Raw genomic sequence first — 23,676 nt, forward strand, 5'->3', positions numbered from 1 at the left:
CGTGCCAACAACATCCAACTTCAGCAAAGCCTCTTATAGGATTACAGCTGCAGTCTTTTACTGAGTCAGATACAGAGAAGAGAGGAGCGACGTCCACTCACACAAACAGTATTCATCCAGGAAAATCATCATTCATTCATCACAGCTCTGGGAAATATTACAAATGATTTAGAGGGACTCTGCAGGACATTAGAATTAATTTATTGCAAGTAAACACATGTAAATGTGTATATATATACATATATATATATATGTATATGTATATATATCCATCCATCTGCAACCGCTTATCCCGTTAGGGGTCGCGGAGCCGATCCCAGCCGACATTGGGCGAAGGCAGGGTACACCCTGGACAGGTCGCCAGTCCATCGCAGGGCTGACACATAGAGACATACAACCATTCACGCTCACATTCACACCTACAGGCAATTTTAGAGTCCACAATTAACCTAACCTGCATGTCTTTGGACTGTGGGAGGAAACCGGAGTACCCGGAGAAAACCCACGCTAACACGGGGAGAACATGCAAACTCCACACAGAAGGGTCCCAAGCCGGATTCGAACCTGCAACCCTCTAGCTGTGAGGCGCCAGTGCTAACCACTGCACCACCGTGCAGCCTATATGTATATATACATGTATATAAATCTTCAACTCAGATTTTCATGAAGTTTGGACTTTGGCATTTTGATAATCTTGACTACGATACTGGTTTCCATTAGTGGAGGAGGAAGTGCTTTCCTTTACTTGAGTAAAAGTACCAATATCACTATGTATACATATTCCTTACAAGTAAAACTCCTTCTTTATGAAAATGTACCTAAAGTATCAAAAGTAAAAATATTCATTCTGTCAGTAAACTGTCCCCTGTGATGTTATTACTTTTGACAATATTAGATTGTTAATACTGATGCAGCAATATTATAAAAGCAAATGGAAATACTCAAGTAAAGCAAGTATCTCAAAATGTACAGTATGTTACAATTTTGAGGTACTTGTTCTTTACTCGAGTATTTCTATTTTATGCTACTTTATACTGCTGTACTCCACCACATCTCAGAGCTAAATATTGTACTTTTTACTCCACTGTATTTATCTAACAGATATACTAGTTACTTTTTAGATTAATTTTCTATATAAAAATATGATTAAGCTTAAAATGTATTTCCATTGTTTAACATTACACCAGTGATTCTCAACCTTTTTTGGCTTGTGACCTCTTGTCAAAAATAATCTGCATCTAGTTGAGGCTCCTTGTTACGTTTCAGATGTCTATGAGTTGTTATCTGTTTCTCCAAAGAGACATTTCAGCTCTAAACTTCTCACATGGTTGATTTTAATAACTGTTTGATTCCCAGAGAGGTCAAATTATCCAATATTTCACAATAAAAGCAAAGATTAGAGAAACGTGTACAAAATATGAATATAAATGTGTTTATCAAAAATAAGATTTTTCTTAATTCCTCTAACATTAATCATCTCACGACCTCTTAGATTATCAAAAAGCTGTGTTTAATTGATTCCCCTACCTTGACTTATTTCACCCGTCAACTGCTATATGCAATACTTACTTAACTCAACTGTACAATAATTTGTGAATTAATTCATCTGTGCAAAACTCTGGCATTAATACTGCAGTACATTTCTAGAAATATTCTTATTTAATTCTTATAGTCAACACACTTAATAGATCCCACTTCTCAGCATTTTGTATTTACTTATTTGCACTGTGGTTAAATGTTATATATTGTATGTCTTAATACAACCATTTGTACATATTTCTTATATTCTAGTTTCTTATTCTCATTTTTATTTCTAAAAACTTTTATTTCTCTATACTGTGTTATATTGTAGCATTATGTACATAATTTAAATGTTACATACATACGAAATTTCTATTTTCTTACATTTCTTTATATTTATATTTATAGCAACTGTAACATCCCAATTTCACCCCGGGGATCAATAAAGTATCTCTGATTCTGTTTGCTATTGTCACATTTCAGATGTCTGAGTTGTTAGCAGTTCCACCAAAGAGTTATTTCCCTTTAAACTTGTCAAGATAATTTAATCTAAATAACTGTTTGAGGCCTAAAGAGGTCAAATATTTCCCCAAAAAAAAAAGATTAGAGAAAAATCCATGAGATAAAAACAGATGTGTACTTATTTGTACTTCAGTAAAGATGTATGTATGATGTCTAAGTTGTAACAGTTGGTAGAGATACTGCCTGTCAGTGGGATTGCTCAGGGTCTACCATCAGTAGTGTCACGACAGGTCTGACTCTTTACCCATGATCCTCCTCTCCACCTCTGTATGCTTGGACCCAGCCCTCATATTTCTGCCCACTCAGCTCGCCACGTGAGGAGTAATTACAGCTGCTGTCTGCACGCCGGGGCCAGTAATCCTGCAGGGACAAATCCCCCCCGCTGCCCCCGAGCACCCAGCATCCCGCTGGGTCGATTCCAGACAGATGTTGAACCTCACAGCTGCACTGTAGAGATGTTAGTCTTTGATCAGCGCTGGCATCGCCATGAACAACATCTGGACTTCCACTGCAGAATAACTGATGCACTGAATGCTATTTGTTTAATTAACAGAAAGATGACATTGACTGGAGATCTGGGAGTAATGAAGAACATTTAGTCAAGTACACTGTAGTAGAAATATGTGACACTGGTACTTCAGTATTTATACTTTGGGATACTACTACGACAAACGAATACATGCTGGTCCCAAAGGATTGATGCTGCTTTTTAAATACCCTTACAAAAAAGAAGTATAGTTCAGGTTTATGTTAGGAAGTAAACCTATAGTTCAAGTATAATCCCAAATATACTTTATGTAATCCGTATACTAATATTAATGTACTAGTAGTATACTTGTATGTTTACTACTTCAATACTTCTTGGGACTAAATTGGCCCACTTTTTAATTTATAAAAGTATACTTTAAAGTATACCTTAAATGTAAGAGTAGTCAACTTTGAGTACACAACTAGTTTACATCCAAGTTGTATTTTGTACTGCAACTATAATATGAATTATACTACAAGTGAATTTATAGGTATGGCTGATGCAAAAATGTGAAAAAGTGAATGTCCCTAACTAGAGCACGTGTTTGGTTTGTTCGTTGTGGGCTACTGTAGAAACATGGCAACATGGCGGACTCCGTGGAGAGGACCCGTTCCCTATGTAGATATAAACGTCTCATTCTAAGGTAAAGAAAACACAACGGTTCTTATTTTCAGGTGATTTTACAGTAAAGAAAACATACTTATTCATATTATATTCCATTTCTGCCAATATATCACCCTAAATGCTACACACTGTTCCTTTAAAAGAAAGAAAATACTCAAAGAAAGAAAAAGCACTGAGAATATACAGTATATATATCACCACTTGTAAAAAATACGTTGACCTCCTATGAAAAAAATATGGTCCACAGTTTAATTTGAATGGAGAATTAAGATTTTCCTTCGCTGGAACGAAGAATCTGAAAAACACCACAGTTGTTTGTATTTTCCCACAGCAGCAATGATCACTCAACATATATTAGGTCAGAAAGCTCAACCCAGACAGGCTAATTGTCTGTCTGCAGTGCCATGGGAGGGAGTTTATCTTTGACCTTTGATGTAATCGAGTATAACATGGTTGTTTTTTGTGATCACTCAGAAAGAAACTGTCTCGTACTCCAGCGATAATCCATCTGCCCAGTTATTCCATCTGTTGAAAGCAGAGGAGATCAGATTAACCTTGATTGATTATTAAAAAAAAAAAAAAAACATTACTGCTAAATCACAGCCATGACGCGAACAACTATCAAAAACTGTGCAGGTATCCTGGACTAGTGTTGATTCAAAAGTGAAGTTTTCACTCTAACTTCTAAATTTCAATGTGGCTCATGCTCAAGAAAGAGACAATGATCCCTCTGAGCAACAGCTGAATAAGAATAGAAGAAATCACCAGTCATTGGTAAAAGAAACTGGAAGCTGTGCATCAAAATGTGTGCGGATTTAAACAGGAACAGTGTCAGTAATAAAGAAGAAAAACTCTGGGATCTTCTGTTGGCTTACTGCAAACAGAAACAGTCCCTCACTGGCTTCCCACCCTCAAACTCTGGACCTTTGCAGTGGTGGATGGGAACTTTACCTCTATCACTAATGCATCCTCATTTTATTTATATTATATTAAATTATCTGCTGATCATTAACTTACCAATGGCAGCAGCTAATCTCTGAAATCCAGTACATCATATTCATCATAAAATACACCAACAGTGTTTTTACATGGTGAAGCTGTTTGTATGTCTGCAGTCTGACAGTCTGTCGGTTCGTCACGCTCATCCTCATCCTCATCATCCTCATCATCATCAGCAGCAGTCAGAGCTCGATGGCTTCTTTAAATCCTTTGATTGAAGGCGTGTTGAGGATTTAAACCAGAGTGAGTTAAGATTCTGCTGATTTGTAAAGTCTGTGATCGTCAGCTTTGTTCAGTATCAGTAACAGACTTCATAGACTCTGTATAAAGGAGGCTTTAAACAGGAGTCTCTCATCTGATCCTGGTGTCAGTGACTAAATACTAGTCAATTAACAAATATATGATATGATATTATATTATATGATATTATATTACATTACATTACATTATATTATATTTATATTATATTATATTATATTATATTATATTATATTATATTATAATATAATATATTATATTATATATTTATTTTTCATTTTATAATTCAATTTAATATATTTATATTTGCTTTTTATTTATTTATTTTGATTTACCTTTTATTTGATTTATGATAATTAAAAAAATAATAATTAAATAAAAAAATAAGGTTTATTTTTAAATTCTTATAAATTCTTTTATACAGTTTTTATATTTTTAATATACAGTATTATTATATTTTTAATATTATGTTCTTTTGTCTTAATTCAAAATTTTATTAAATTTTCCAAGCACCATAACACACAACATCTCCATGATGAAGACTGAAAACCTTATCTGCTGACGAAGACTGTGAGATGTGCTTGAAAGCTCTGGAAAAAGCTAGTAAGTGGATCTTGTGTGAAGATTATTTTGGCGAATAGTATGTTTACTATAAGTAAAAGTAAATAAATGATAGATTAAATTAAATAACAATACTAATACTAACTAGAATGGCACTCGGAGAACTCAGACCTCCGCCAAGCTGCCCGAGTACGATTGCCCCCCCTCTCCGTGCAGCTTGCGCCATCATCCACGTGTGTTTTTGTTTATGTTGAGATCAGCTGTACGTAGCGGAGCAGCATAAAACACTTCATTCAAACTGGACAGAAACAAAGTAAAACTCACCTAAACCGTCGTCGTTACTCTTTCCAACAATCACCAAGTGTGCTTTGGTCGAACTCAACTGTAATTTCACAGAGTTTAATGTGAAAAAACGCCCCCCTCCCTTCACCCCCCGCTCTCTCTCTGTCCCTCTGCTAGCAGAAGGAAAGAGGCAGGGTGACGCGTCATGAACGCGTCATCAGTTACACTGCGCATGTCTTAAAGCCTGTGGTGTTAATGCACAAGCTGAGTGAAGTTATTAAAAAAAATTCCCGAAGCCAGATCATGATCCAGATCGACACCAAAATCTAATGGATTGTTCATTTTGCCACACCCCACCCCCCCAAAAGATTTCATTCAAAACCATTGCAGACTTTTGGAGTAATCATCCAAACGGACAAACAAACAAACAAACCAACGCCGGTGAAAACATATCCTCCTAGGCCTTCGGTCTTGGCTTTTGCTAATAATAAACATCTTCTTAAAAACTTCTTAAACAAAGTTACAAAGTGATTTACAGTACTTGCTCAAACCAAAACATTTCAGGACTGCAATGAGGCAAATAAATTCAGACAATCAAACAATATATGAAACATGGAAAAAAAACAATACAGACAAATAAAATAGATTTTGAAAACTGATTCTAATAAATCAATCGAAATGATCAAACCAGGTCAGCTCGTCATTTTAATCACCTTCCATACAGGAAAATGTGCAGATAAGTCTCCTCCGTAATCCACCCTATAGATATTTAATCAAAAACGTTTTCAGATATTTTTTCTCTCTCATGCAATATTTCAATGAGGATTAATGTAAGAAGGGTGCACGTCACCGGCTGACAACAACACACACACACACACACACGCACACACACACACACACACACACAGTAAGCAGATGTTTGACACCATCAGCTTCTTGTGCAGCTGTGCAGATCTCACAGGTTCATATTCATTTCTAAAATCCAAACTTTAACCCTTCGTCTGCAGGTAACGTGCAGAGAACAAAACACCTTCAATTAACATGCACCATGAAGGCCAAGACCAGTGGTGGAATGTAACTGTACATTTACTCATTTACTGTACATTTACTGTATTCAAGTACATAATTTGAAGTGGTTGTACTTTACTTGAGTATTTTCTTTTCATTCCACGTCTTCACTACATTTATCTGATAGCTTTAGTTACTTTACAAATTAAGATTTTTGCACACAAAACTTTATAAACATGTTTTGTTATAAATAAAACTACCAAACAGTTTATACAAGTACGGCTGAAATGATCAGGTGATTAATCAAAGAAATAAATCATGCAGAAACCTCAACCAAACCTCTGTATACACAGACAAACTGATCTCAATCACAACCAATAGCCAAAACTAGTCTAGATTATTAGACTAGACTAGATTATGAGGCCTCCCAAAAACTAGCATTTAGCAGCTTTAATACCCAGACTACCTACTCAAGTCATACATAGCTAAACCTGAGATTAATTCACTCCCTATCCTCCTCTAAAGGCAAGCCACAAACCCTTACTAGTGCAGATTAAGAGGTGACACATAGTAGGCTACTAGTTCCAACCTAACAGCAAAATACCAACAAGCTACTCTTCTACTCAGCATATCTATCAGACAATAAGGACCGACGAGCTCCCATTTTATCACAACCTGGCTCAAAAGTATGTGACAAAAGAGGGCGAGCACACATAGTCTGTAAATAATGCAAGATGTTTAATTAAGTAAATGAAGTAAAGAATACAAGGTCAGCAGGTCAGTAATGTCTGCGTGAGTGAGTGGAGAGGAGTGTGTGTAGGTGTGGACCCTACCATGTCGTTAGTTAGTTGTGCAGATTACCAAACAGGGTCTGTGAAACCCCTCGTTGTGTCTACAGGAAACACCAGAGAAAAGGGTTCAGACTCAAACAGGCAAAGCTTTAGTTTTGTGTTTTTTGTCTTGGACCACTGGCATATACACACACACACACACACACACACACACACACACACACACACACACGCACGCACACACACACACAGATGTAACAGCTGTGTATTTTTTACAATCAGTGTGTTTTTTCCTTGATTGTGTTCCACGTGTCCTGAGACTTGATCTGAAGAGGAGCCCCTGCCTTTTTCTGTCACCGAGCTTCACTGGCACACAAACTGGATCCACAAACACACACACACACACGCACACACACACACACACACACACACACACACACACACACACACACACACACACACACACACACACACACACACACATACCACTCTCTCTCTATGATATAGGGCAGCTGCACGGCTCTAAATCCCATCATTGGCCTGAATCCTGTTGCTCTGCTGCATGTGCCGCCATGTGAGCAGCTGCTTAGCTCGTGCACCCCCCCCATCAACCCGCCCATCTCACCCTCGACTCCCAACGACTAACCTCCCTCCCTCCCCCCCTCCACGGCTCTGTGCTCTGTTTACTCCACTGGAACAACAACTGGATGCTTTAGTTGATCACCATCAATTTACTCCACAAACACACATTTCTCCATCCGTCCATCCACCACCACCATCTTTGTCACCTGAGCATCATGCGAATGCTACTGGAGAGCAGCTGGATGAGGTTTGGACCTGCAGGCAGAGGCTCGTACGACTGGGTGACAGGCTCACCTTCAACACAGGAGAAGCAGGTGTGTAGAGTCCAAGGTCAGCAGCTGAAAATATGTGTTCACCTCTCATCCTTTAAATGTACCTACAATTATGTGGATTGAAAATTAGTGATAGAAACTGTCCCTTACATTGTGTTTCTACTTGTTTAAGGGCTTAAACCCAGGCACACTTATATCAAATAAAAATATTTCAGATGTTCAGCCTGAAATATCAGATATATTTGGAGACTTTGCTGAAAACAACCTTAATAACAAGCTGTTCCTTTGAATGAGGCTTGGCCATGACATGTTTGTAATAATGTGCTGCAGCTGTGAGCAGCACTATTGCCCAAGCAAAATTTCCCCGTGGGACAATAAAGTATATCGTATCGTATCGTATCGTATCGTATCGTATCGTATCGTATCGTATCGTATCGTATGAATCCACCTGTGCTGTAAATGAATCTCGACTGAAATAATTTCAATCTCGACTCAGAACAGTTTTTAAAGATGGAACAGACACAGTCATAGATGATCAGGTGCTTTTCATGCTTTTATTTTCTTAATGTTTGTGCTCTGTATTGTGTGTATTATGTGTTTCCCTTTTAAGTTAGGTGTTGTATAAAGTCTCATCTATGTTTGGCAGTGGTGCAAAGTAACTAAATAGGCTACATTTACCCAAGTATGGTATACAAGTGCAATTACAAAAACATATTTGTACTTTTACTTGAGTATTTCCATGTTATGCTACTCCACTACATATCACAGGGACATATTGTACTTTTTACTTCACTTCGTTTATGACAGCTGTAGTTTAGGATTTTAGATTACAAAAATGCATGATAAGATTATAAAATACAATACAAAACCCTTTACAACATGTTTTGATTTCCCCTCTGTACCTCTGAAATAGTTTAATTTCAGTAACTGTTTGAGGCCAAAAGAGGTCAAATCATCAATAATTCACAAAAATCAAATGGAGAAAAAGAATTAAGACAAATTTGTGTATTTCAGTTTTTTCTTGTTCACTGCCCCATTAATCATCTCACTACTCTTCAGATTATTTTATTTTAGTCCATTCTGCACTTACCCCTATAAAATAAACACTAAAGCTGATTTAATGACTTTTTTTTATTCCAGAATTTTAAGATTTACCATCATTTACATACCTGTACAGTATAACACCTACAGTACCTACAGTATAACACCTACAGTACCTGCAGTATAACACATCTATTCGTTCTCACTTCACTCGTGAAAACCGAATAAAAATTCCCCGGACAAACTGACAACTGTTGAATTCATGAGAGTTTTAGAGTCTAAAATGGGATCATGAGCCAGAGAAGGTCGACAAATCCTGCTGTAAGGCCTCTAATGTCTAAACATTTCAGACAGGGAAAGGAGAACGGTAGATTGTTTATTTTGTAATGGAGTTAAATTATGATTTATCTTTATATATTATTGGAGAACCAAAAGAGGAGATACAGTAAAGTGTCTTTCTTTGTTTTTTTCTTTATGTCTGTCTTAATGTCTTCTTTATTTCTGTCGTTATGTCTTCAATATGTCTGTCGTTATGTCCTCTATATGTCTGCCTTTATGTCTTCTATATGTCTGTCTTTATGTCTGCTTATTAGGTCTTTTATATGTCTGTCTTTATGTCTGCCTTTATGTGTTCTATATGTATGTCTTTATGTCTCTTATATGTCTGTCTTTATGTCTGTCTTTGGGTCTTCTATATGTCTGTCTTTATGTCTGCCTTTATGTCTTCTTTATGTCTGTCGTTATGTCTTCTATATGTCTGCCTTTATGTCTTCTATATGTATATCTTTATGTCTGCCTTTACATGTTCTATATGTGTGTCTTTATTTCTTTTATATGTCTGTCTTTATGTCTTTTTTTCTGTCCCTTGAGAGTCCTTTGGGTCTCATGTTTAGTCTCAGACTTTGTGGATAGCAACACTTTGTAGCGAGGGCAGCTGAGTGACAGTCAGACGGATTGAGAATTAAAACTGCAGAGGACCAGAGTCTGCAGGATGCTTCTGGGTAATCCAGGCAGCATTAACTAATTGCTAGAAAAACTGAGACAGGGGGAATTTGGGACACTCTGAGTGGATGTCAGCATGTTGTTCTCTCAAAGCTGGAGGGGTGCGGGATCGCCCTTCTTGTCTGGATCAGACTCAGAGTTTGTAATGCGTGATGATGAGCAGCGCTGCAGATTTACACCGTAGAGGATCACTCTGAATCTGTAACATTCGTTTCACTGAAAACCAAAAATAACAGGTTGTTATAAAGGTTCAATCTGGACTGCATGAAGTTGTTTTTCATAAAGCTCTGCTGTTAGATCAATGATTCCCATATTTTCCTTGATGCCCCCCTAGTCCCCCCAGGGCCCCGAACTTCTCATCACTTACAGCACACTATAGACAACAGCTTCATTGTATTATGAGACCCAGAAGAATACAACCTGCCCCAGGTTCACTGTATGTCTGAATGTTCTTATGTTATGGTAGTTTGTGGTTATTTGAACTTTATTTAGAAGTGCACCGTGTGAACATGACATAAACTAAAGTAATATAGGTGCTGGAACTAGATTTTGACAGACTGAGCCACAACATTATGAAATGTATGTTGCACAACTCAATTAATATTGTACTTAAGTGAACCTGACACCTTTGTGGCCCCTGGAGATCTGGTTGATAATGCAGACAAACTTTCTGTTGTCAAATATTGGTGTAAAATATTATCAACAAAACTACAAAAATGAGACCCTTGTTGTAAAATATAGATAAATATTTCTTTAACTCAACTCTTCCTTGTTGATCTCCAGGGCTACAACTGGAATGAGTTGGACCTGGCAGAGGACAGAAAGACGGAGCTGGTGCTCTATGTTGTCATACTGGTTGTCTCCGTCCTCCTGCTCGCTCTCCTGGTCGGTTTGGTCTACCGCCGGTGTTCTCGCAGCAAACTGAGTCTGGCCAACATCATTGCTCTGGACCTCCAGGACGCAGAGGGCAACGCAGAGTTCCTCTCCTCCCTGACCAGGAACGCAGAACGCCACACCAGCACCAGCTCTGATGGATCCGACGGAGTCTTCGTCATGGTCTACCTGCCTCCGCCCTACGAGGAGACGCTCACCAAGATCACCCGGGCTGCCAGCCTCTCCAGCTCCAAAGATGTGGAGTCGATAAAGATAGAGGACCTGGAGGCCAAGCTGTGTCCCGAGCTCAAGGCCAGCGGCCGATATGTGTGATAAGGCATGAAAGGGTAACCTCGTTATTTTTCAACCTGGACCCTATTAAAAACAAGTACTTTTTGTGAACGTAACTCTACCATGACGCTGTTCACTTGCCCTCGCCGCTCGATTTTCATTTCTACAGCGCTCTCCTTCAATACTGGACCAGTTTCAGAAATTGTTTTCCCTATTAGTCAGTTAGACACAAAGACATGGGAAAATAGGGTCCAGGTTACCCTTCAATGCTGCAGTGTAAAAAGACATTATAACTCCAATATTTGGTGTTTTTATAACTCTGTTGTCTGTGTACTTACTGTATGTAATTATCACTCAACTCTGCAGCTCTACAGAGTCTTTTAGCCTCTTTTAGCTTGTAGTTTTGGTTTTACGGTACATTTACTGTCTGGTTCAATCCAAGCGCTCTCATCAACTATGTTTCCAGCAGCAGCAGGCAACTGTTTTCTCATAAACCCACTGTACACAGTTAGAGACTAGCTGGTGAAGAAAGTGGAACATTTAGCAGCCGAAGAGCCAGATATTTTTCTCAGGAGTCGGAGACCAAACCAGAGTTGTATATGGGACTCACATTCATCAGATGGACAAATGACACGACTCCCAGTGGGATGATAATGTTGCTCTGTGTCTGCTGGATGTGTCTGTCTGTTAGCTTGTTTTGGAGTTCTTCTTCCCTTTAGTGTCCAAATTTCAATAAATGCAGTTTTAAAGAAGTCACATGTAGCATTTTGAGACATTCCTGTAAACAATATTTACCATGTTAGCCCTCATCAGCATTGTCTGGTTTGAGATGGTACAGCTGAGGTTGGTGGGAATGTCATCGATTTTGCGGGTATCTCACTGGAAGCCAAAGTATTGAACAAATTGAAATTTTGAACTGGTGGGACTAAATGGAAAGTCAGAGGATCATCAATGTGATTACAATCCATCCTCTGGGGATCATGAATGTCTGGACCAAATTTCATGGGAATCCATCCAACAGTATTTGAGACATTTTACTAAGGGATAAAAATGTCAACCTCATGGTGGCGAAAGAGGGAAAGTCAGAGGATCACTTAAGTTGGTAAGATTCAACAGCCAATTTGCCAAATGTGCCAATAGAGGAAAAGTTAAGGAATCACCAAAAACATTGAGATTCATCCTTTGGGAACCTTGAATGTCTGAACCAAATGTTGTGCCAATCAATCCAATAGATGTTGAGATATTTCACAGGATAAGTGAAAACTTTGACCTGCTGGTGATGCTTCAGGAAAAATCAGGGGGTAACCAAAATCATTGAGATTCATCCTTTGAACAATATCTGCACCAAATTTTATTCCAATCCATCAAATAGCTGTCAAGATAGTTAAAGTCAAGCTGCAGTTAGCACCCGAGGAAAAGTCAAGTGATTACCAAAGTCAGTAGGACTCATCCTCTGGGGAACATGAATATATGAACCAAATGTCATGGCAATCCATCCAACAGTTGTTGAAACATTTCACTAAAGAAAAAAAAAAAAACCTTAAGGCGCTAGAGGAAAATTCAGAGGATCATCAGCCAATTTGCCAAATGTGCCAATAAAGGAAAAATTAAGGATTCACCAAAATCACTGGGATTCATCCTTTGGGCACCATCAACATCTGTAAAAAATATCATTCCAATCCATCAAATAGTTGTCGAGATATTTCACTATCATTTAATCTCTTCCTCTGGGGATCATGGCAAATCCTTCTAACAGTAGTTGAGACATTTCACGAAAGGAAAAAAATGTCAATCTCATGGTTGGCGCTAGAGGAAAAGTCAGAGGAAACCTTGAGTGTTTGTACCAAATTTTCCAAATGGGCCAATCCAGCAATTAAATGTTGCTTGGTGGCACTGAAGGAAAAGTTAAGGAATCACCAAAATCACTGGGATTCATCCTTTGAGCACCATGAAAATCTGTACCAAATTTGATTCCAATCCAACAATTGTTGTCAAGATATTTAACTAAAAGCCAAAAAATGCTGAAAAAGCTGCTGTTGGTAGCAGAGTAAAAGTCCAGTGATCACCAAAGTCCGTAGGATTCATCGTCTGGGGATCATGAATGTCGGAACTAAATTTCAATGCAACTGTTGAGATATTTCAATCTGGACCAAAGTGGTGGATCAACCGACTTTCAAAGACGAAGCTAATATGGCTAAAAATGAATACATGTTTAATATAGAGCATCATGTGACAAATCTTTTCCTGGCTCAGTAGTGATTGATACAGACAGTATATAATACAGTATATAGTATAAACTGTATGGACGGATGAAGAGAGAGTGATCGTCAAAATGCAACACAATGAAGACCTGTCTGATGAAGACCTGTCTGATGAAGACATGCCTGATGAAGAACTGTCTGATGAAGACATGTCTGATGAAGACGTGTCTGATGAAGACACGCCTGATGAAGACATGTCTGATGAAGACCTGTCTGATGAAGACATGTCTGATGAAGACATGCCTGATGAAGACAAGCCTGATGAAGACCTGTCTGATGAAGACATGCCTGATGAAGACACACCTGATGAGGACCTGTCTATTGAAGACCTGTCTAATGAAGACTTGCCTGATGAAGACACGCCTGATGAAGACCTGTCTGATGAAGACATGCCTGATGAAGACACGCCTTATGAAGACCTGTCTGATGAAGACACGCCTGATGAGTGCAGAGACACAGTAATAGGGTAAAGTATGTCCTCTAGTGGTGACAAGTTAGAACAACAACAACAACATAGCTCCAGCAGTATTATGGTCTTTAAAGCAGTACTGCACCGTGTATATAGGCTGTATAGCTTTAGAAGTTACATACTGTATATTTTATGGTGATATTAGTGGAAATCTGACTGACAGTATGTTGCAATTAAATTATATTTTAACCAGTAAAGTTTATGCAAATCAATGATCCCATGTTTGTTAGTTTTGGAGATAAACAATGAGCATAAATGTTTAGATAGAGCAATATACATATTGGCACATTGATAATGGTCATGACAACTTATACAAAAAAGAGAGAATCTTTATGTTGAACATCAATCATGTCAAAAAGGAAAGACGCTGCTCTTCTTTGTTTGACAGGTTTGAGAAGAAAAACTTGTTATTGGGAATTTTGCTGCAGGCTTTAAATTTTTTTTTGTCATATTAGGAACTGTACTAAAAAACATTAGGTTGGGGTTTATTTATTTATTATGTTTTTGTTGCGTTTGTCATTCATTCATTCATTCAACCTTTATTTAAACCCAAGAGATCATTGAGGGCCAACAATGAGATATACAAACAGAGAAGATGCAATATCGTTATAAAAATAGCAAAAGCCGCTAGAGCTTTTTGATTAGGGAAAAAATATTTGATAGAAACATTCAGATATTTAAGATGTCAAATTAAACACAGTTATGTAGAAATTTGGAGATTAAAGATCAAATTTATAAAATGTCCAAAGGGTCAAAGTGAATTGATTTTTCGGAGGTGCTGTATTTTGTTCCAGCAGTCAGGTGCGCAAACTAAATAGTTTGGAGATTTTGATTTTTTTTTTTAAGTCAGATGGGAAGATCCAATGAGTCTTTTTTTTTTATAAAATTAAATACAAGCTTCAGCGCCCCCTCCCCACACCGTTAATTTTTGCACAGTCCCTTACATCTGCTTTACATAGGAGTCTTCACATGTATAGTAAGTAACAGAAATTGTAATACTTTCTTTAATTTAACAATACAATTTAAAGTCTTTCAATCATCTTTATTGACGTGCACATTTTGGGGGAAATTCCTTCATCAGTGGGCTAGAAATTGTGACACTTTTTTCCACAATGCCGTATTTTATTTTTGGATGATAGATACAAAAACACAACAAGTGCAACATGCTTCACTTTATTATTGTCATAGATCACCAATCATGTGAGAAAAGGTTGACCGCTTCAGTCATAACACTCAGCGAAGTACTCAGCGGCGTTCACACGGCGGCATTTCTTCTGGATGCGCCTGTAAATGAACAGAAGAGATCAACGCTTCTTATTTTAAATTTTTTTTGTTAAGTATTGATTTCATGATTAAATGGTATTCAAAATTGTATTTGAAAGGCAGATTACCAAAACATCCCACTACCTTGTGCACTACCCTCACTCCCACTTTAACCAAAGTTTTTTATTTACAGTATTATTTAAAACACTCATATTACACATAATTCTATATATTTGTTGTATGTATATACAAACGTAACTGTATATATTGCTTGTAAATATAATTTAGTTTTCCATTTTATTTCTTCCTTTAATGCATTATTTTGTTCTAATTTATTGTTTATATTCTATTCAAAGTTAAATATTTTGATATCTGGAGGAGGGGGCAACTACATTTCATTGTGCTGTCAATCGATTAAAATATTCAATCGTGATTAATCACATGATTGTCATCAAAATTAATCGCAAATTAATTGCACATATTATTATATCTGTTTAAAATGTTCCTTAAAGGGAGATTTGTCAAGTATTTAATACTCTTATCAACATGGGAGTGGGCAAATATGCTGCTTTATGCAAATGTCTGTATATGTATTATTGGAAATCAGTTAACAACACAAAACAATGACAAATATTGTCCAGAAACCCTCACAGGTACTGCATTTAGTATAACAAATATGCTCAAATCATAACATGGCAAACTCAAACCCAACAGGCAACAACAGCTGTCAGTGTGTCAGTGTGCTGACTTTACTATGACTTGCCCCAAACTGCATGTGATTATCATAAAGTGGGCATGTCTGTAAAGGGGAGACTCGTGGGTACCCATAGAACCCATTTTCATTCACATATTTTGAGGTCAGAGGTCAAGGAACTCCTTTGCAAATGGCCATGCCAGTATTTCCTACGCGGCGTTCGCCACTCTTTATACTTCCTGGTTCACAATTACGTGGATTAACATACAAATAGATTTTGTGCTGACCATCACAATAAAAATGTGAAATTCGTGTCTATATACACGAACTGCTGTGTGACTGAGCTGGTATATACATATGCATTTATATGCTGTAAACAAACCACCTATTGCATATAGATATATATGAGGATGAAGTATCACTTTAACTTTGCTGTATACAAACTTACCGCCAGTAACCAGTCCTCACAATGCAATCAATGTCATCCATTATGTTGTCATCGGTGAAGGCTTCAGGGGAAAGAAGGAATCGTTATTAATATGCAAAATATCTAGTTTAAATAAATATCATGTCTGTAGTCTCTGGTTCAAAGACTTACCTCTGCAGTCTGTGTGGCACCTGTTTTTGGACCTGCGATAACCTGAATCACAGAAGGACGCGTCAGACAGCTGGAAGAGCCCGTGAAAACCAACAGACCACGGCCTCATCTTCCTTTTAGGCTTCCAGTGACGGAAGGAACGCTTCTTACGTTTCCCATCTTCCTCAACCTCTTCTTCCTCGTCTTCCTTTTCGCTGGCCCCCTCATTGCTCTCTTCGTCCTCATCACCTGTTATGTCGTCAACCTGCATCACCCCACCCTCATCGCTCTCTTCATCCTCATCGCTCTCATTACTCTCTTCATCCTCATAGCCCATCATGTTGTCATCCTGCATCACCCCACCCTCATCACTCTCTTCATCCACATCGCTCTCATCACTCTCATCACTCTCATCACTCTCAACACTCTCATCACTCTCATCACTCTCAACACTCTCATCACTCTCATCACTCTCATCGCTCTTGTCGCTCTCTTCGTCCATACTGTTGTCATCCTGCGTCACCCCGCCCTCGTCTTCCTGCGACACCTTGTTCAGCAGTTCCTTCAGCTTCCTGTCTCTCTCTGTCGAGTCAGAATCCTCGCTGGTTGTGTGGGGCTTACGCTTTCGTCTGACGTTGCCAGTTTCGGTGGTCGTCGGCTCGGTGGTCGTTGTTTCAGTAGTCGGTTCGGTCGTTGGTTCCGTAGTTGGTTTGGTCGATGGTTTAGCAGACGGTTTGGTCGATGGTTTAGCAGACGGTTTGGTCGATGGTTTAGCAGACGGTTTGGTCGATGGTTTAGCAGACGGTTTGGTCGATGGTTCAGTAGACGGTTTGGTCGATGGTTTAGTAGACGGTTTGGTCGATGGTTCAGTAGTCGGTTTGGTCGATGGTTCAGTAGACGGTTTGGTCGATGGTTCAGTAGACGGTTTGGTCGATGGTTCAATAGTCGGTTTGGTCGATGGTTCAGTAGACGGTTTGGTCGATGGTTCAGTAGACGGTTTGGTCGATTGTTCAATAGTCGGTTTGGTCGATGGTTCAGCAGTCGGATCGGTCGATGGTTCAGTTGTCATTCGCTCGGTCGTTGTTGATGAGGGAGCTGTGACCACAGTTGTTGGCATTGCTGTCGTTGTAGTTCTGCATTTGCCGTACACTTTGACCAGGCCGGTGTTCAGGCGGGACCTCCTATACGCCTCACAGATAACTGCAGCAAACAAGTTGTGCAAGCAGATGGCAGGAAGCAAACAAGGAAAAAGAAGAGAATATGTCCATAAGTGAAATTGTCTTCCTTTAACATCCACTTTTTATTATTCTTACTTTTCCTGTTTGCAGGAGCAAACTCTCTTACTCTTAGCCGTCTTCCTGCTCTGTATTTTCTTTGAGAGATTCATGCTGGTGACTCTGGAGGTCATGAGCTGACTCTCTACATCTCAGACCACCTAACCCACCATTTATTAACCTCACCTGTTGCCAGGATTTTGTCCTCGATCTTTTGAAGACGTCGGGGCAGGGTGATTGCCCCCCTAAGCATTTCTCTCAGCTCACATCTGGAGACGATCCGGCCCTCGGAGAGGCTCGGCACCAGAACCGCCACTGCCAACACCACCAGTAGCCCCAACTTCATGTCAATGCCTTCTATGGGGAAAATGGGAATATCAAAATATTAGATAGACTGGTTTAAACTGATGTTCAGTGTTCAGCTCAGTTTACAGCAAACAGGGCCCTCTAGTGGTGAGAACAGTTTACAACATGCTAATGAACAGTCAGCAGCAGATGGAGAGAAAAAGGCAAAGAACTGTTGGTTATGATTCAGATTATGGCTAAAAACTCATGTGATTGTTTTACCTGATTACAGGTCCAGTCAACTATTTAAAAGAATCAAGTGTTATTTTTTTCTGTCTCCAAAATCGAAAATTTCATGTCTAGAAAATCTGTGAATCAAGGGAAATGAACCGAGAAAAACAAGCAAAACATTTTCTTAGGAAAAATAAGTCTTAAATGCGGAATTTAAGTTTAAGTAAATTCATGTTAATGTACTTATTATTATATATATATTTGAAGAAGAACTCTAAAAAAACAATTCATATTTAGAATAAATTGGGTATTTTTGTCATTTTACTTCTTTACTCTACAGAAGAAGATAAACAATTTGCGCATTTTGTATCAGGAAGAGTAATGCTATTAAGAGATACATCTGTCTTTTAATTATATTCAACATTAATACGCAAATAGTCATAAGGACCAGGTTGTACACAGCCTGAAGTGAGCAGAGACAAATAACTGGCTCTAGGTAAATATATTGATGATTTTAATTTGTTTTTATTAATTAATTAGTTATTAGTTATTTTTTTATCTCTCGATTTTTTTCAGCTTCAAACAAAGTGGTGAGTAAAACAAACAGTCAAATATTAAATAGAACTGTCACTTGTCATACAATATAACAAAAACAGCACTAACAATGGCAATACAAATAATAACAAAAAGAAGATAAAGAAAAGGTGTTTCTTACCACGTTCTTCCACCTACCCGAATAAACTTTCTTTGCTTACGGTTTACAGTATATATACCAAACTTCCACCTGTGGACCAACCTGCTTTACCAGTTGTCATACTTTTCTGCATCATTTCCTTAAAGGAACAGGTATAAAGTCAAAGCTGTGACACAACACACAAAGATTGCACTGTGAAAACATGAAATATGTGAGTTTTAGCCCACAATGACATCTGAGACTGTTCACCCAACACCTGAATGTGACATTTACAGCTTTTGTAATCTTCCATATCAAATTACAGCAACAATAAAGCATCACAATCCCATGAGTAAAACTGACCGCAGAGTTTCGTGCATGAATCATTCTTTCTTTCTTTTAATATTCAATTATAGGCTCTGAAAAGTGGTAACTCGAAACTCAGAGAATTATCCCCAACTCTGCAGCTCTACTGAGCTTTTTAGCCTCTTTAGCTCATAATTTTGGTTTTACATCACATTTCCTGTCTGTTTCAGCCTTTCTGCTCTCATCAACCCTTTTTCCAGAAGCATCAAACAAGCTCTGATACAAATACAAAAGCCCTGAGAGCTCAACACACACAGCGTCTTCTGTCTGAATTTGCTGTGCTTTATTGTATTTCAGCTTGTTCTCATTCCCAGGGCATCAAATACCAACACTTTGTCACAGCCGCCTGCGCATGATACCGACGCACAAGGCATCCTACAATGTGAAGTCATTCCAGGTCAATATTTAAAGGTCACATATTATACTCCATTTAAACTAGTTATTATAGGTCTCAGACACCTCCAAACCATGTCTCTGAAGTTTTTTTTCAAAAAAACAATCAGATCATGCATTCCAGCATGTCTCTATAACCTCTGTTTCAGCCCATTTCCAAAAGTGCTGATTTCTGTGTCTGTAGCCTCTGTCTCCTCCCACTCTGCTCTGATTGGTCAGCGTTTTCTGTCAATCAAACGTCCTCAACAACAGCGTCACCCTCCCCCTCCCTCCCGGAGAAGCTCTCTCTCTCTCTCTCTCTCTCTCTCTAGAGAGAGAGAGAGAGAGAGACGAGTGGAGAGATAGCAGCTAGAATAAAGTTTATAAACCACTTTAAAGTTTATAAACCAGAAACTTCACCCAGCGCACGTTACCGGAGGAATCTGATCAGAAATCGGCGACACATGATCAACATCTGCGGTCCAGATTCCAGGTTTTCCTGACGGTTTCTCTCAGGTAAATAATGCTGTTTATATCTCTGTTAGTTAGCTCGGTGTTTACCTCATGCATCAACTCTGTAAACCGTAAACATACACTCTGTTTTACGTCTGTCTTTACAGATCCATCTGTGAGAAATGACCGACAGAATCATCCCAGAGGAGAGCAGACAGCTGAGAGCAGATGGCTCTGTTTACATGGAGATACAGAGCTAACCCGGTAGCATGTAGCTAACCCGTTAGCATGTAGCTACATGCTAACGGGTTAGCTACATGCTACCGCTATGACACGGTGTGTAAACACAGCGACCATCAGGGTGGAAAATAGAAGATGTGAAACAGTAGTCAGTTCATTATTTCTGCTAAAAGATAAATGTATGGAAGATCAGAGTAATGGTATATTATTTACAGTAGTAGCTGTCTCTGTGTTACCATGACTACAGACCACCGGAGCTTAGCTTACCATAGTTTACCAGAGCTGAAGACTTTCTCCTGTACCATGTTAACATAACTGCAGGTGAGATGATTACAAATGCTGTGAATAATTAATATTGTCATCTGTCTACTCAAATAAAGTTTGACTGTGAAACAGAAATGTGTTGTGTTGCTTACAAGTCACTATTTACTACCTGTAATCTGCTACATGCATGACATCAAATATATATAATATATAAATATCCTCTGTTTAAACAGTGTAATTACATAAAGCCTTTGTGAAAGAACATGTTATATTTAGATGATGGGAGTACATGAAGATTGTTCTGCTGGTTCTTGCAGACTAACTGTAGGGAGCTACTTTGCTCAAGTTAGGTTGAGGAGGAGAGACAGTGACGCGCTGTGGGCCGGGGTCAGCTACTGAAGGTTCTCTCTGGTTCGACCAGGAAACCCTCACGTGGCTTGCATTCCCTAATGACGTCAAGATACAAGGAAAAAAGCGAATTTTTTTTCTGCACCCATTTCCGGACAAACGGAGGAGGAGAAAAAGAGAGAGGATGGTCTTTTATGATACTATGGTGGTCTGTAGACACACTGGGGACAGATATTGATGTTTAAAAGACATGGACAAGTGCATTTTGCATAATAGGTGACCTTTAAAGCTGAAGTAGACAAGATTTGAGCAAATATGATTAAAAAAAGTTATTTTTATAAAACGGTTGCTATATCGTGACAGTAGTACATGAAACAGGTAACCTGAAAAAAATCATGTTCCTCTGTGTCCTCTGGTGCTCCTTACGGCATCTGCAAGATTTCACAGACCGGAGGAAAACAAGCAGTAAGAGCTGATCTGAGGTCTGCTGTCCAGCTGCTGTCTATGAGAGCCGGCTGTTAATCACTTGCAAACTCCGACCAAACAGTCAAACTAGGCAGCGCTGATCAAATATGAATCAATATTATGTTACCTTAATGCCTATTTCTCACCTCAAATGTTTTCAAAAACATCTTGTAGTGTACAATTTAGCTGTAAAATGAGAACGTTTGTGACGCGGCCGCCATTGTAAAATCTGTTGAAGGAACGCAAAATTCCGGTCACATGACCGGAGCACAGCCAATAGGAACGCTCTCTCAATGAAATGACCTGTGATTGGTCAAAGTCTTCCGTCACAGGCTAGATTTTCTAAAGCCTGAAAACAGAGCCATGAGGAGGTGCAGAAGTCTCTCAGAAAACTTGAATTACAAAATGCTGAAAGGTAATTATGGAATTTTTGCCTAATGATGCCAAAAATATACTGCCTACTGCCACTTTAACGCACAGGGAAAGTGCTCTGGTGACGTATTATGAAGGGAAAAAGAGGTGGAAGGGTTCCCACAAACACAAGGCTTTCATCCAGGAGACCACTGTTTGTGTGAGATGGAGATGGGCTGGTACAAGGGGGGGGGTAATAAGGGAATCAGGAACAGGTGAGCAAGTGGATGTAGTCTTGGACAAGTGGGAAAGTCTGAGGGGATCTGGTAGATGGATACAGAAGTCTGAAGAGTCCTAAGAAGTGCATCAACCTGGGAGAAGTTTCTTTTTACTTTTAGTACGTACTGCAGCTGCCCTTACAAACTGTGCGTTCCAATACCCATACTACCATACTATTTAGTATACCAGAAAAAGATTTACTATGTCCCAATACAGAGTATGTCAAATAACAGCCCAGTCGCACAGCAGTTTGTGAAATAGTCACAAAATGTAATGTTTTGATTCGTGTACATAGAGACAAATTTCAGGGAGGAGGTGAAGGTGGATAGGGGGGGTCAAAAAACGTCAAGGTTGATTTATTTGTCACGTGACTTCCGTACTTAAGTTACGCCACTTCCAGAGCTATTTTAACCCAAACCACGACCTTTTCTTAAACTTGTTGCCTAAGCCTAACCAAGTCGATCTATTCCTAAACCTAACTAAATTGTTTTATTTAGGACTGGAGTGGAAATTGACACGTGCGTCACGTGTTGCTGGACATTTACAGGAAAAAGCGAAAAAAAAAGACGTTGTTAAAGTTGTGCTGAGCGTCACGAAAAAAAAGTGAAATTTGTGTCTTTGTACACGAATCAGCAAGATAACATTTTGTGACTATTTCACAAACTGACGTGAGACTGCATTGAATTATACAGAATGCCAAAAATACCAGGATGTTCTTCTACATCCGGTCACATTTTGCAGTATGCAAGCCAGCATGCTTTTCTGGCTATTCTGACCCACAATCCTCTGCTCAACAGATGTATGAAGAAGTGTATGAGGAAGTAGTATGTCCCAAATGTATACATACTGCATGCAACAGTACGTACATTGTAAGGGCAGCTGCAGTATGTACTAAAAGTAAATAGAAAAAGTATGTGATTTGGAACACACCCAAAGTACGTACTGTTGACCCTCTCGCTCATATACAGTACCTGGTGGCTTCTGTCATTGAGCTGTAATTGGTCTGTGCTCTCTCAGTAGATGTGATGTATCCTCCACTGTGTAGAGGATTGTTGGTCAGAATAGCCAGAAAAGCATGCTGGCTTGCATACTGCAAAATATGACCAGATGCAGTGGGACATCCTGGGATCTTTGGCATGCTGCATTTGACATACTATGTATTGGGACATACTAAATCTTTTTCTGGCATACTAAATGGTATGGTAGTATAGGTATTGGCAGACATGTTTCTGTAGTTGGGTTGTCTGTGTTTGCAGTTTCACGCTCACATGTGTTCTGATAACAATCTGGTCAGAGTGGAGCTCACGTTTGCCCAACACTGAGCCAGATAGCAGCAAGGATAAAGCTAACTAGTTTCTGTAGTTTTTTGCTGTGTCACTATCCAAACACATGCGTGGAAACTGAACACACATCATCCAGGAAGTTCAATCCAGAAAGGTCACAATGAAAATAGTTCAGATGGTGGTGATGATGATGACTAGATTGTTTGGATACATTTCACTTCAAGAAAAATACATTCTCCTGAGGGGCGAGTCTGACACACCTTGTGAGTCTTTTCATGAAGTGGTGACAAGCAGACACAGAGGAGCTTATATAACACTAACTACACAATATTTCCAGTGTACCTGTACTGTCCTGTACCTGTGCAAAGGGCA

At 38.9% G+C, this 23,676-nt stretch overlaps 2 protein-coding genes across 2 annotated transcripts; one reads left to right on the plus strand and one right to left on the minus strand.

Moving 5' to 3' along the window:
- Nucleotides 1-7,664: 7,664 nt before the first annotated feature.
- smim28 (small integral membrane protein 28) lies at nucleotides 7,665-11,408 on the plus strand. The gene is made up of 2 exons (XM_074631343.1): nucleotides 7,665-7,991; nucleotides 10,776-11,408. Exons 1-2 carry the CDS (start codon nucleotides 7,893-7,895, stop codon nucleotides 11,196-11,198), a joined length of 522 nt encoding a protein of 173 aa, XP_074487444.1. The 5' UTR covers nucleotides 7,665-7,892; the 3' UTR covers nucleotides 11,199-11,408.
- A 3,505-nt stretch (nucleotides 11,409-14,913) lies between these two features.
- Nucleotides 14,914-18,046, minus strand: LOC141764201 (uncharacterized). The gene is made up of 5 exons (XM_074629215.1): nucleotides 17,881-18,046; nucleotides 16,806-17,620; nucleotides 16,442-16,727; nucleotides 16,292-16,352; nucleotides 14,914-15,170 (listed from the first exon to the last, which is right to left on the minus strand). Exons 1-5 carry the CDS (start codon nucleotides 18,038-18,040, stop codon nucleotides 15,107-15,109), a joined length of 1,386 nt encoding a protein of 461 aa, XP_074485316.1. The 5' UTR covers nucleotides 18,041-18,046; the 3' UTR covers nucleotides 14,914-15,106.
- Nucleotides 18,047-23,676: the final 5,630 nt, after the last annotated feature.

This window comes from Sebastes fasciatus, chromosome 3 (genome assembly GCF_043250625.1).
Source record: "Sebastes fasciatus isolate fSebFas1 chromosome 3, fSebFas1.pri, whole genome shotgun sequence".
Lineage (NCBI taxonomy): Eukaryota > Metazoa > Chordata > Actinopteri > Perciformes > Sebastidae > Sebastes > Sebastes fasciatus.